The sequence below is a fragment of the Triturus cristatus genome, chromosome 5_1 (genome assembly GCF_964204655.1).
Source record: "Triturus cristatus chromosome 5_1, aTriCri1.1, whole genome shotgun sequence".
NCBI lineage: Eukaryota > Metazoa > Chordata > Amphibia > Caudata > Salamandridae > Triturus > Triturus cristatus.
The window spans coordinates 97,963,488-97,978,457 of NC_140587.1; the positions used below are offsets into that span (position 1 = coordinate 97,963,488).

General features: G+C 49.3%; 1 protein-coding gene across 2 annotated transcripts in view; it reads right to left on the reverse strand.

The window, feature by feature from the left end:
- The window catches only part of MROH1 (maestro heat like repeat family member 1), a 2,508,022-nt gene that overhangs the window by 430,117 nt on the left and 2,062,935 nt on the right, over positions 1 to 14,970 (reverse strand). For both annotated transcript variants that reach the window (XM_085604508.1, XM_085604507.1), the window contains one exon: positions 1,598 to 1,712. In XM_085604508.1, coding sequence (XP_085460634.1) covers positions 1,598 to 1,712 — 115 coding nt within the window. The remainder of the gene's footprint in view (positions 1 to 1,597; positions 1,713 to 14,970) is intronic.

A 14,970-nucleotide genomic window follows, 5' to 3' on the forward strand; every position in this document is an offset into this window, starting at 1 on the left:
GGGTCTTCTACTGCTTCAGTGGGTTCCCCTGCTTGCTCGGTGCCTGCTCTGACTCTCTTACTGTGGGTGAGTCCCTTGGACCTTGCTGGTCCCAATGTTGCTCTTTTTTCTTCTTACACGCCAGTTGGAGCTACCAAGGGTTGTTGGTGCTCCTGCCAGACACCGACCACCTAGTCACCGACACAAGACAGCTTGTACATGGTTCCTGGTCTTCCTCAGCATCGCCTAGTCCTCACAGCTGCAGCAACATGGTCACTGCTGACTCTACCAAACCTCCTGACATCAGTGGGCACTGTGATTCCGTGCCTATTGGGCACCAGCAAGTGGCATAGACTCTGTCCCCTCTGCTTGCTGGTTTATCACTCCCAGAATCCACCCTTGAATTCCACCGGTCCCCTTTGAAATCTTCTCCAGAGGCATATTCATCTAAGCCTTCCGTTGCAGTCTACGGCAGGTTCCAACGTCACTTCACCCCATGTACCCGGCTTACCTGGTGTAGGTAACCTGGTTCCTGGGGCATCCACCGGAGGAGTGGCTCCAAAGGGTTTCTTTGTGGGTCCTCCGGGAAGGGTTCTTCACTAAAAGTACAACAGAACTTTCCCATTGACTTCTATTGGACATGCAGCTGTGTTTCGCTTCTGCACACAGCGTCCGTGGCATTGGTGGGTACTTACCTGGGGGGAGGGTTCCTTGTGTCCCCGGCTCCTCTGGGTCTTCTGGTCCAAGTCCCGTCCTCAGCATTCCACTTTCTTAGTATATGGTTTGGTCTTCCCCTTCATTTTGTGCTGTGATTTTGTTCTGATTGGTTTTGAACTATTCCTATGTATTGTGTTGATAACTCAGGGTAGGAGATATTCCAGTGTGTTAGTGAGTGTTGTGTAAAAAATAGAACACTGTGTGGTTCTTTTTCATTTCACTTGCACTACAGATTAAACTGCTAAACCAAGCTGCTTAACACTCCTTCAAGATAAGCCATAAGACTGCTCTCCACAGCTACCACTTTGTATGGTTATCAAAGACCACTAAAACCACCATAAGCTTTGCCTGGAATAGTGCAAGGTGCACCGCTTGAATAAGTGTGCACCATATACTAAGCTAGGGTCCTACAGTATTATCTACTTTAGCCTCTGTAAACCAATTGGGGACCCACTGGACACTCGGCATAATGTACTTTGTTTTAGTACAATATATAGAGAACCAGCGTCCCACAGATATCTATTTTCATTATGTTCTTGTTCAAAACCCTGCATCAATTTACCATTATTATGAAAACATTTCCTAGTATGTAGATCGTTACTGATGGGAGGCAGTATTTGGTGACGCTTAAGCTAATGGAGTACACAGATGGAATAGGGTACTATACACATGACCTCAGAATGCTCTATAATGTAACAAAGGACATGGCTAACACTGCAAGGGATAAAGCAACAAGTAGTGTCTGTTTGAAAAGCTGAAGGAATGATACTTGCAACAATATTGAATATCAAAATCGAATGGGATAGACAACAGAGGAATTTAAAGAGCAGAGAACCGGTTCAAATGTGAGGTGTTATATGAGCATGGCTAAAAAAAGTTTTACATCGACTTATACTCTTACCTCAGCAAAGAAAGCAGTGGCAGTGATCCTCTGACATTCGTTGAGGCTACTAACAGCAGGGATGAGATTCTTCACAATTACAGGAAGTTTCGGGCCTGCATGATTGGCCATGGCACTTAAAAGGCAAACACAGGAAAAATGACATCTAGCATTATTTCTCTTCTATGGTAAGAAATCTGTTGCTCACCAGCACTACAGCTCTATTGTGCTGGTATCCTTCACAGATTCACACATTTGAAATATCCCCCATCATCAGGTTGTAGTGTTTAATGAAAACATTTGTGAAAAGTAAAGAAAAAGTTACTCACCTTCGGTAATTATTTTTCTCCTTGTAATCTCCCTGCAAAATCCTCACCTCCTGAACATCACCACACGTCAGACTGGATCTGGAAACTTTTCCTGTAATGCTCTTCCATCAGTAGGTAGCGCTGGCTCCATCTCAGCTTCAGTAGCGGAGCAGGTTTGACAAATAAAACGACCCCAGTGCACCAAAGTCACTTCCTAGTCCATTTTTGTAGGCCTTATTGGCAGAAAAACAAACAAGTTACTTACCTTCGGTAACGAGATATCTGTAAGAAACATTAGTTAGATATAGATTCCTTACATTAGAATTACCCTAGTAAGTGGCGTCGGTCGGCTCCGCGTCTGTTGTTGGCGCGAGGATGACGTTGTGGCAGCTACTTAGACGCTGCCCTCGCGTGCTGACGTCAGTTCTGTACACTACTTTCCGCACCAGAAATGCAGAGCCATACTGACCACTGGTGCACAAAACTAGGGCCCTGAAAGGATGTCCTAAACCCTAAAAATCAGTTCGCAGAACAGGGAGGATGCGTGGGGCGGTAAGGAATCTATAACTAACTAATATTTCTTACAGATATATTGTTACCGAAGGTAAGTGACTTGTTCATCTGAACGAAACACGTTAGTTCTAGATTCCTTACCTTAGAGTAGATACCCCAGCAATACCAACCCCGGTGGTGGGTCTGCGAACCAAGATCCCAGCAGAAAATCCTGCAGAACAGAACTGCCAAAGATGCCGTCTCTCCGGACTTGGCTGTCCAGGCAGTAGTGTTTCGTAAACATGTGCAGCGATGCCCACGTAGCTGCCTGACAGATGTCATTCAGAGGAACGTCTCTTCTCAAGGCAGCAGTGGCTGCCGTCGCCTTGGTAGAATGGGCGCATAGCCCCACTGGAGGCTCCTTTTTAGCCAGAGAATAGCATGCTTTTATACACAAAACGACGCATCGAGAAATGGTTCGCTTGTGTACAGCCCGACCTTTCTTGGCACCCACGTAGCCAACAAAGAGTTGGTCATCCACCCGGAACTGTTTTGTGCAATCCAGATAGAAAGAAAGCGCACGTTTTGGTTCCAGACGGTGGAGCCTCTCTTCCTCTTTCGAAGGATGCGGAGGCGGAAAGAAGGTGGGTAAAGTGATAGTCTGCCCGATGTGGAAGGCAGTGACAACCTTGGGCAGGAAGGATGGACGAGTCCTAAGGACAACGTTGTCCGTATGTACAGAGAGAAAAGGAGGCTTAGAAGAAAGTGCCTGGAGCTCACTCACTCGTCTGGCAGATGTGATGGCTGTAGGAGAGTAGGGTCTGCTTTCTATGTTCACCCCCACTTTTTGCTTTTGCTTCACTGGTTTTCGACTTAGATTTGGCTGTGGGCCTGCTAATCAGACCCACAGCCCAGCTGTTCTCTCTCTAAATTCACACTATGTACTTTAGGTGCATAACCCAATTGATAGGGATCACCTTATTGGCCCCTGTATAGTGTACCCTAGGTACCCAGGGCATAGGTGTACCCTAGGCCTACCAGGGGCTGCAGCATGTATTGTGCCACCCTGGCCTGGCCTTCCATTATGACACAACTGGCTGATCATTCAGCTGGGGCAAGGTTGTGTAACCACCCCTTGCTTAGGTGTAGTATTCCTATACCTACCATATATATATAGACACATGTGTACCTATCAGCCACTCCTATGTTACCGAGTGCTTGGTAACATGTGAGATGGTGCTCTAGCATGAGCTGAGCCTGTCTGCAGCTTTCGGAACCATGTCCTTATAGCTGTTCTATGATATAGCCTACCATATACTCTTAAAGTACCTTATAATCTTAAACGGTTATGGTAACTATGGTTTGGCTTTATCAAAACATGTCGTGTAAGGTGTCTAACACTGTGGAATAATACCCCCATACCATTTCTGGCAATGAGAATATTATTCCTCCCTCCTAGAGGGAGAAGACATGTTGAAACTTACTTACCCGGTTAAAGTTAACCAGAGCCCCAGCATCACAAAATGGATGCTGCTGCCACAGACACAAGTCTGACCTCCTGCTGCTGGGAGACCTTCCAGCGAGGGAGGCTTGGACAATAGGTTTCCTGCCTTGGGAGGTGCTAGCACCACCCCAGACAGGCCTTAGTGTATTGGGGCAGGGAGGGATGAAAGAAACTAGACACTGCCTGGGGCACACAAGGTGTCCCATGCATAGTCCAGTTCAAACCGGCGCTGGGGCACTCCAGCCCCAGCTCTAGCGCGAAACTGGACAAAGGAAAGGGGGTGTAGCCACTCCCCTTCCTGGTCCCACCCATAGGAGGGACCTTGCAGGTAGCCCAGCCCACTAGCCCAGTATATCAGTAGCTAGCTGAGCCCTGCTAAATTAGATTAACCTGAATCTGCAACTTGAACAGAAACTCTGGACCTTCGACATTCGACCTCAGGAAGAAGACTAAAGAAATCTCCCTTGTGGCCAAGGAGTGACCACCCTGGGCAACCAGGCACCATCCAGCGACCGCTGCTTGCTTTGCGACTGTTCCTACGAGGGACGACTGCAGAGACTGACCAGCGCCGAGACTTCCAGACACCTCTGAACCAGATCCACATCTCCAGCGAAGCTAAGACCCGTGGAGGCGATGAGGGACGTGGGACCGGAGACTTGGGAAAGGTGGCTAGTAACTGACTAGCGCGACTTCCGAGGCTGCCTCGAGGCTGTGCTTGGGGAATTGAGAAGCCCCAATCCCGAGCACCATCTGTAACAAAGATCAGCTCCCCACACTTCACGTGTTCTGCGTGGGGCCCTTCTGCACCTGAGTTGCTCGACGTGTTGTCCAGTTGCTGGCCCGTTGGCTAGTGACCTCTGCGACGACGAACCTTTGATTTCACCTTGCTGGTCCGGCTCCTCCAGACTGGCACCCGCTCCTCTGTGAAAGAGAAGCACCCCAGACCTTCCTGGTCTGCACTAGAAGCAAGTCCTCCATCCTGCGTGGGTTCTGCTTGCCAAGGCTTGTTGGGTCCTAACTCGACATCGACGCCGCCGACAGCAAGAGCCTTCGTGGGACAGCTCACCTCCTGGTCGTCCTCGACGTCTCCTGGTCCCCGTGGCTGCTGCGACAAGCTTCACCTCTTCACCTGCATCTTCACGACATCGCCTGGTTCCTTCCCGGCTCCTGGCTGGTGACCTAGACTCTGTCCCTTCTGCTTGCAGGTATCCTTCCTTCTTGATTCCATCCTTGGGATCCACCGGACACTCTTCACTGACTGCCTGTCAGCAACTTTCCTTCAGGCATCCATAGAAGTCAACGACGAAACCCGACGCAAGTTCACACCTATGCACCCGCAGCCCGTGGGCTAGGTAACTTGAGTACTTCGGTGCTCACAAGGGTATTGACTATCCTAGGGTCTAGTTTCCTAGTCTCGACTTTCTAGCTATCCCAGAAGTGTCCTAAAACTGTTAATTTCTAACTGTTAGTAATTCTATCGACTTTTACGCATTACGCGTGAGTGTTTCCACTCTGCACCTGAATCCCGTGGGCCTCCCACTTCCTAACCTTTGGTAGTATAGTGTAGCCCCAGCGATTCCCTAGGCCTATCCTGTGTTCTTGACAGTGGTTCTTATACCACTTACTTAGTATATGGTTTGCGTGGCCCCTAGGGCCTAACTGTATTACTTACCTGTGTGACTTAATGTATGCTTAAATAAGACTGTGTTGTACTTACCTCGAATCTCATAAAGAGTGCTGAGGGTTTGACTAGAATAAATACATTCTATTTTTATATATATCTGTTGTGGTGTCCTTTCATTTGGTATTCAAGGAATTACAAGTGGTATAACAGCTGGCTTCACATGCCATACAGAGTTTAGCCTAAGACTGCTCTTGTCCATGCTACCACTAGGATAGCTGGTCTATAAGGTTGACTTTACAACCAATCACCATAAGGGTTGTTTGGACTGATACAAGGTGTACACTAGAATTAGTGACATCATACATCAGGCCAACTTCTCACAATGGCCACCAGGAACACCGTTTTATGAGAGTTAAGAGCCTTAAAGGACAGTTGTGAAGCGGCTCATAGGGAGCGCACATTAAATAATTGAGGTAAGGCCGGTGGGCCGGCAGGACGAGGATGTGAAAATAAGCATCCTGCAAGTCCAACGCTACCATGCAGTCTTCTGGGTCGAGGGAAGACAAGACCTGAGAAAGCGTCAACGTCTTGAACTTCTCCTTCTGGAGAAAGCGGTTGACGTCCGTAAGATCCAAGATAGGACGCAGGCCCTTGTCTTTCTTGGGGACCAGAAAGTAGTGGGAGTAACAATCACAACCTACTTCTGGGACAGGAATGTGCTCAATGGCTCCCTTGGCCAAGAAAGCCGTAACTTCTTGCTGGAGAAGAGACAGATGATCCTCCGACATGCGGTGGTATCTCGGTGGCATGGCTGAAGGGGTAGTCTTGAAGGGGAGGGAGTAGTCCCTTCGGACTATTTGCAAAACCCACCTGTCCGACGTGATGGTGTGCCAGTGGGGGAGGTGATGGCGAATCCTGCCGGCCACTGGAATTTGATGGGCCTGAAAGCTCAGACTAGGAGGGCTTGGAGGCTGCTGCAGGGGGTGTGGGGTTGGTTGGTGGACTGGCCCGCCCGCTGGCCCCCGGAAGCACGACGGTTGTTCAAACGTTCCCGGCCGCGCGAAGATTGGGCAACTTGCTACGGCCTGTGGCTCTGGGCAGGACGTAGCGGGGGACCCCTTCCGTAGCCACGAAAGGGGCGAAAAGCAGACTGCGCAGGGCGGGTGGAGAGGCCCAAGGACTTGGCCGTAGCCGGTGAGTACTTGAAACGCTCAAGAGCATTGTCTGCTTTGTCGCCAAAAAGGCAACGGCCATCAAAGGGCATGTCCATCAAGGTGTTCTGGACATCCCCTGAAAAGCCAGTCCACCTCATCCAGGCATAGCGACAAAGTGCTACTGATGTTGAAATGGTCCTGCCCAGAGTCTCGGCGGTGTGCAGCCCACAACGGATGGTAAACTCCGCCGCATCCCTCCTGGCGGCGACAGCCTGGGAGAGCACTGCCTGGGCCTCCTCCGGACACTGAGGCAGCACCTGCGCAACCGTATCCCATACCCAGTGGGAATAACGGCCCTAGAGACATGCAGCGTTTACCGACCGAAGTCCTAAGCTGACGGAAGAGAACGCTTTCTTTCCAAGATGGTCCAGCTTTTTGGATCCCCTTTCCAGTGGAGCAGTAGGGAATTCGCTTTTGGAAATGGAGGCTTGGATTACCAAGCTCTCTGGGGTGGGGTGTTGGGAGAGGAAAGTGGGGTCACCCGGAGCAGGGTGGTGGCGTCGGGCAATCATCCTGTCCATGGGAGCCCTCGTGTTGGGCCTGGTCCACGTGCCCAAAAGGACATCGGTGAGGGCCTCATTAAATGGCAGCAAGGGCTCCGAAGAGCTCGCAGCCAATTGAAGCGCTTCTGTCAGGAGGTTAGTCCTGACCACCACCGTAGGAAGCTCGAGGTTGAGAGCCTCGGCCGCCCTACGCAACACCATTGCATATGACGCGCCCTCGTAGCCATGGTAGGAGGAGACAACATGCCAAGGTCAGGGGAGGTGTCCAAACCACTGGCATCCCCCAGTTCCTCTCTCCAGTCCTGTTAACTGTCCTCCTCCCCATCCTCTGGGTGCCATTCCGGTCGACACCGGTCGAGCCAGACCGGCTTCGCCCGATACACGATCCGGCGCCGAGTAGGGTTTCTGTGCCCCTGTTAACTCCTGAAGTTAACAGGGGCACAGAAACCCCACTCGGTGCCGGATCGTGTATCGGGCGACGCCGGTCTGGCTCCGGGACCACGTCGGGATTGGGGATGGTGTCAACGCCAGCCGGGGAGCTGACTGAACTCGAACGCGGTAGTGGTGAAGGAGGAAGCGGTGCCGGTGGAGGCGTAATCAGGTCAACCGGCGCTGATCCGGGTCCAGGCTTGGATCCAAGGGGGGCCTGCGGTGCTGGAGCTGTTGGCGGAGAAGGCCTAGGCCTCCCAATCGAGTCTGCAGTGCCTGAAGGCGCGCCGGCGGGTTTGGGCCGCCCAAAGATGGCATGCATTGCCTCGTAGAACGTACGAAGCTGGGCGGGAGTCGCTCCGGGTCCCAGAAAGGGAGGGATACGCTAAGTCGACACCATCTGGCTCCGCACGCGGAGCCGCAGGAGGGGCACCACCCGCGTCCCTTGTCGGGTCGGCCGACCAACCAGTCGAAAAGCGACAATGCTTCTTCGACTTCTTCTTATGCTTCGACTTACCCGACCCCGAGTGCGAAGACTTCGAAGACTTGGACAAATGGTGGTGGCTCCGCGATCGGTCCCTCGACCTCCCTCGCAACCGGGACCTTGAAAGGCGTGGAGCTGACTGCCGGTGCTCAAGCATTTTTCGGGACCGCTCCCGCAAAGCCTTTGGCGCCATCAACCGGCAGTCGGAGCACGACTTGAGGTTGTGGTCGTGCTCCAGGCAAAAGAGACACACGAGGTGCGGATCCGTCACCAACATCATCCGATGACAGGAACCACACGGCTTGAAGGCGGGCATCCCTCGTGCACCTTAGGTGTCGAAGACTCGAGAAAAAAGTCAGTCAAAATGTGACTGGAGGTACAGCTCTTCCCTGATCGGCGCTGGCTGGCACGGAAAAAGAAAGAACTGACAGGGCGCGAGGGCGGCATCTAAGTAGCTGCCGCGACGTCATCCCAGGCGACCACGACGCCAATGAAGGACGCGGAGCCGACCGACGCCACCTTCTGACAAGCAGAGGTACTGCTGATTAAAAAACGTCCCGGATCCAGTCTGACGCCTGGGGGCAATTCAGATTTGTAACAAGCTCACTTGGAAACTTATTAAGATCAGTGGTTGCTGACTACCCATCAGAATGGGAGGTGCGTATAAATGGTGAAGATCCCATCACAGATTATTATGGAACGTAAGAAACCTTTTATTCACAAGGATAGTATTTTCCATAAAGACTGTGACAGACGTTAAGTAACTTTTTCTTCTGATGGCTACTTCTACTGCAGACTTCTCAATTTCTGAGTAGACATATTAGAGTATCTTCTGCTAGGTGATGGGTCTAAAGAAATGGTCCGACAAGGACATTTTGTAGCACGGAACAAGCAACATGGCCATCTTTTTTCACTTCTGATTCTAAGAAATAGTGCTTGGGTAAAACTGTGTGAAGGGAAGTCCCTGTCGTTGTGCAACCAATCTCAGCCAAGGGAACAGTACCAGTAAGTGCTTAAGTTGAAGATTTTGCTCTCTGGAATGAGCATGGATTCCTTCTGCTAGTTCTTTCTGAGGAGAATTACATATCTTAATGCACAGGACGATCCAAAGGAATAAAGTCCTCTTCTGGACTTTCTTGGACTTTTGTTGCTTGCTTATTCACCGAAGTGCTGGTTGTCAAACCTAAACTCCCTCGATTAGTCAATGTTGTAGGAGAGTAGGGTCTGCTTTCTATGTTCACCCCCACTTTTTGCTTTTGCTTTACTGGTTTTCGACTTAGATGTGGCTGTGGGCCTGCTAATCAGACCCACAGCCCTGCTGTTCTCTCTCTAAATTAATACTATGTACTTTAGGTGCATAACCCATTTGGATAGGATCACCTTATTGGCCCCTGTACAGTGTACCCTAGGTACCCAGGGCATAGGTGTACCCTAGGCCTACCAGGGGCTGCAGCATGTATTATGCCACCCCTGGCCTGGCCTTCCATTTTGACACAACTGGCTGATCACTCAGCTGGGGCAAGGTCGTGTAATCACCCCTTGCTTAGGTGTAGTATTCCTATACCTAACTTACATATAGACACATGTGTACCTATCAGTCACTCCTATGGCAGGCCTTAACAATCCTGGAGGCAGAGTGCTTGGTAACATGTGAGATGGTGCTCTAGCATGAGCTGAGCCTGTCTGCAGCTTTCGGAACCAAGTCCTTATAGCTGTTCTATGATATAGCCTACCATATACTCTTAAAGTGCCTTATAATCTTAGACGGTTATGGTAACTATGGTTTGGCTTTATCGAAACATGTCGTGTAAGGTGTCTAACACTGTGGAATAATACCCCCATACCATTTCTGGACATGAGGATATTATTCCCCCCTTCTAGAGGGAAAGACATGTTAAAATCATACTTCACTGTTAGCCTCTGACCAAAGCCTCAGCATCACAAAATGGATGCTGCTGCCACGACACAAGTCTGACCTCCTGCAGCTGGGAGTGATCCCAGCCAGGGAGGCCTGGACAATAGGTTTCCTGCTTGGGGAGGTGCTAGCACCTCCCCAGACAGCCTTTAGTGTATTGGGGCAGGGTGGGCTGAAAGGAATGAGACATGCCTGGGGCACACAAGGTGTTCCTTGCATAGTCCAGTTCAAACCGGCGCTGGGGCACTCCAGCCCCAGCTCTGGCGCGAAACTGGACAAAGGGAAGTGGGTGTAACCACCCCCTCCCAGGTCCCACCCATAAGGCGTGACCTAGCAGGTATCCCAGCCCCCCAGATTAGTATAAGAGTGGGAGTTGGGCCTCAAGACTTTAGATTATCCTGAACCTGCAATCTTGAACAGAAACTCTGGACCTTCGACGAAAGAAGAAGACTGAAGAATCTCCCTTGTGGCCAAGGAGTGGCTACCCTGTGCAAACAGGCACCATCAAGAGACTACCCTTTGCTTTGCCCACGTTCTACGAGGAACCGACTGCAGAGCCCGACCAGAGCCTTGACTTCCAGACTTCTCCGACCCTGATCCACATCCACAGCAGAGCTGAGATCCGTGGAGGCGACGAGCGACGTGGGACCGGCTACCTGGGAAAAGTGGCTAGTATCTTCAAGCGCAGCTTCTGAGGCACCCTCGAAGTTGTGCACCGGGGATTGAGAAGCCCCACCCCCAAGCACCATCTGCACCGAAGATCAGCCCCCCACACTCCACGAGTCCTGCGTGGGGCCCTTCAGCATTTTCCTGCTTGCCGCGTCTGTCCGGTTGCTTGCCCGCTGGCTAGTGGCCTTTGTGACGACACATCCCGTAATCTTCACCGCTGGTTTGGCTCCTCCAGACTGGCTCCTGCTTCTTTGAAAAAGAGAAGCACCCCAGACCTTCCTGGTCTGCACCAGAAGCAAGTCCTTCATTCTGCGTGGGCTCCGCTTGCCAAGGCTGGGTGAGTCCTAGTCCAACTTCGACGCCGCCGACAGCAAGAGCCTTCGTGGGACAGCTCGCCTCCTGGTCCTGGTCGTCCTCGACGCTTCCTGGTCCTCCTGGCTGCAGCGACAAGCTTCACCTTCACCTGCAACTCTTCACGACATCGTCTGGTTCCTTCCTGGTTCCACGTGGTCACTGGCTAGTGACCTTGACTCTGTCCCTTCTGCTTGCAGGTCTCCTCTCTTCTTGATCCCAGCCTTGGGATCCACCGGACACTCTTCACTGACTGCCTGTCAGCATCTTTCTTCAGGCATCCATAGGAGTCGACGACGAAACCCGACGCAACTTCACCCCTATGCACCCGCAGCCTGTGGGCTAGGTAACTTGGGTACTCCGGTGCTCATCAGGATAGTGACTATCCTAGTGTCTAAGTTTCAAGTCTCAACTTCTTAGCTACTCCGGAAGTGTCCTAAATCTATCTGTTTCTAAACTGTACTATTGCTAGTGACTTTTACGCATTACGCGTGAGTGTTTCCACTCTGCATACGAATCCCGTGGGCCTTCCACTTCCTAACCTTTGGTAGTATAGTGTAGCCCCAGCGATTCCCTAGGCCTATCCTATTTCCGTGACAGTGGTCCTTATACCACTTACTTAGTATATGGTTTGCGTGGCCCCTAGGGCCTAACTGTATTACTTACCTGTGTGACTTACTGTATGCATAAATAAGACTGTGTTGTACTTACCTCTAATCTCATAAAGAGTGCTGAGGGTTTGCTTAGAATACACTTTATTTTATATATATATCTGTTGTGGTGTCCTTTCATTTGGTATTCAAGGGATTATATATGGTATCACAGCTGGCTTCACATGCCATTCAGAGTTTAGCCTAAGACTGCTCTTGTCCATGCTACCACTAGGATAGCTGGTCTATAAGGTTGACTTTACAACCAATCACCATAAGGGTATTTGGACTGATATAAGGTGTACACTATAACTAGTGACATCATACATCAGGCCAACTTCTCACAAATGTAATAGCAGGCCTCTCCCAAGGGGGACAAGCTGATAAAGCCTCTCCTCCTCTTTGATGGGATGAGTGGAAGGTGTGAATGCTAATGGACTGACCCAGATGGAAAAGGGTCACCATCTTAGGTGCAAGAATAGAGACTATCTAGCTAAAGATTCCTTTCATTAGAATGGTCCCCAGGCGTTAAACTGGATCCCTAAGATTTTCGAGCAGTACCTAGGCATGGAATATCCAACGCCCAGGACATATTGTTTGGGGTGAATGGCAACAAGTTTTTGTGTGTATTTTGTCCTTGGGACAAGTAGGCCCAACCCACTGCAACACAAATCCTTTGACTGACAGTTTGCAGTACCACATTATGGATCAGGGAAGGGCACTGTCTGCAGTTAAGGTAATATTTTTGTCCTCGTATTAATGCTGTTCAAACTTGTATTTATGGTTCATTAATTGAAAGTCTGTATTATTAGGGTAAGCACTCTTAAGTAAATGTTGTAAGCTCTGACTGCACTACTGACAGTGGTTCCAGTATAAAAATGTGTACACACACTTTCAAAGTTTAGCACTATGAGGCTAAGTATAATGCTCCCAGAATGCTCTCTGATTTGATACAAATACTTGCAGAAGCTTGAAAGCAAGATTGATGATTCTTTGCTTTTAAAATAAAATGTTCATTCAAAATTTAATTCAAATTTATTTATTATGTTTTGGCTCTCAAGAGGGCCACATAAACATATACAATACACAGCAACAAATACACAGAAAATACAAACATTTAAAAACAAAATTCAATCCGCAATAGCTATACATCAGAAAATCAATCTAACAAGGCCGGACAGACAAAATATCACCAGGGATATTAATAAATAGCTAAAAATCCTTTAAAAAAGTTAAAAATATAAGAACAGAACATTTCGTTCGGAGGACAATAAAGTGCATGGAGGAAATCCTTTAAAGTGACAATGCTAAGGCGGATACAAATTACTTTTAGCCATCGATTGCGCAAATTACGTAACATAGGACAAATCAATAATACATGCATACAGTCCTGGGTGTTCAGTTTACATAAATTGCACAAAGCAGAAGTGCCATGCCATTTAGATAACAGTAGATTAAGTGGAATTAAATCATAGCGTAACAAAAACCAAAACCTACGTATCCCATGCGGTAGATTCCATAGGGCATAGGGTTGTGGCTGTTTCAACCTATAGGAGGAGATGAGAGGTTCCACATTCCTTTTATCACCAACTGATTTTTTATCGGAGAGGAAACAAAACTCCCACGAAGCCTCCTTGAGGACATGTTTTAACTGCGTGGAGGAGTAGGAGAATAGAACACTTTCATCAAGTTTCAGTATCTTTACAGCCCTTCTAAAGTTGCTTACGAGTTTAGAGAACTCTTTAAAATTGCCCAAAAGTTCATTTTTGAGGAGAACTCGCAGGGTGCCATCTCCCGCTCTAGCCAAACTGGCCACCCATCTTATTAGGGCGCATAGACCCTGAACCCAGGAACTCCTGAGTCCAAAGTCAAGCCTACAGGCGGCTAGTGGGCAAGCATTGTTTAGAGTCGAGAGGGATCTTAAGAGTTTCCCCTCAATCTTATGGCAGAAGTCCCAGTTTTTCACCTCTATTAATTCAATACCATACAAGATAGTTGCGGGGATTTTTACTCTAAAAACTTCTAGAAGACTGGAAAAATGTCTTTTCCCCGTTGCCTGGTATAAGGACTTTAACCCATTGCCATGGGCAAGAGCTTTGCGGGAGCAGTGCTCTATATGGAGTTTCTCACTCATATTGGCCGAAACTATTTTTCCCAAAAAAGTATAGGAAGTTACGACCTCCAATCTATGCCCTCCAATAGCCCAACCGTAATTTGTCGAGCGGCACTTCTTCTTACCAGCTATACACATCACTTTACTTTTGGTAATATTAATCTTCATGTAATGCTCACCAGCAAAGGCCTGTAGAGCCTGTAGCCGATTTGCAAGACCAATTGGAGTCAAGTCAAGAATCAGAACATCATCGGCATACATCAGGCAGGATATTGGAGTCCCTCCAATCATCGGGGCAATCCCCTCACTGGCAGACACGGCAGCAGGGAGGTCAGCCGTATATAAGGAGAACAAAAGGGGTGCCAATAAGCAGCCTTGTTTAAGGGCATTCCGAGATGGTATTTTGGCCGAAAGCCCCCTTTCGCCCCCCATTAAGACCCTGCACCAGGTCTCAGTGTGCAGAGCCCGCACCAGTTCCAACAGGGGGGTAGGGACACCAAGCGTCGCCAGTTTTCTCCACAGCGTTCCACGATCTACTTTATCGAACGCTGTGGAGAAATCAATAAAGGCGGCATATACCACTCCTCCTCTCACCTGGACATATTTATCTGTGATCACCTGAAGGGCGGTCAGGTTATCTAGCGTGCCATGCTCCCTTCGGAAACCAGTCTGTTCAAACGGCAAAATATTGCCGTCCTCGACCCAATCAGAAAGAGATCTAAGGAGACATTTCGCAAAGACCTTTCCGATGGAGTCGAGGAGTGCAATCAGGCGGTAATTACTAGGGCTATCCCTTATACCCTTTTTAAAGATAGGGACCAAAATACTTCCTCTCCAAGACGCAGGAACAAATTTGGAGAGATGGCACGCCTTAAACAAGGGGTACAAAATTTTGCTCCAACTTAAGGGATCTTGTTTGAGGACCGTCATAGGAAGCTCATCCGGTCCCATGGCCCCAGAGGGCCGCATATTTTTTTATAGCCGTCTCGATTTCTTTCTCTGAGGGATGGAAAACCAGGTCTTCAGGGGCAGCATATATGGAATTATCAATACCTGTGGTCCCGTTCCCTGCATAGAGCTCTCGGATATGAGAGGACCATACCTCTTCTGGTATAGGAATGGGGGTGGGGGTATGGCG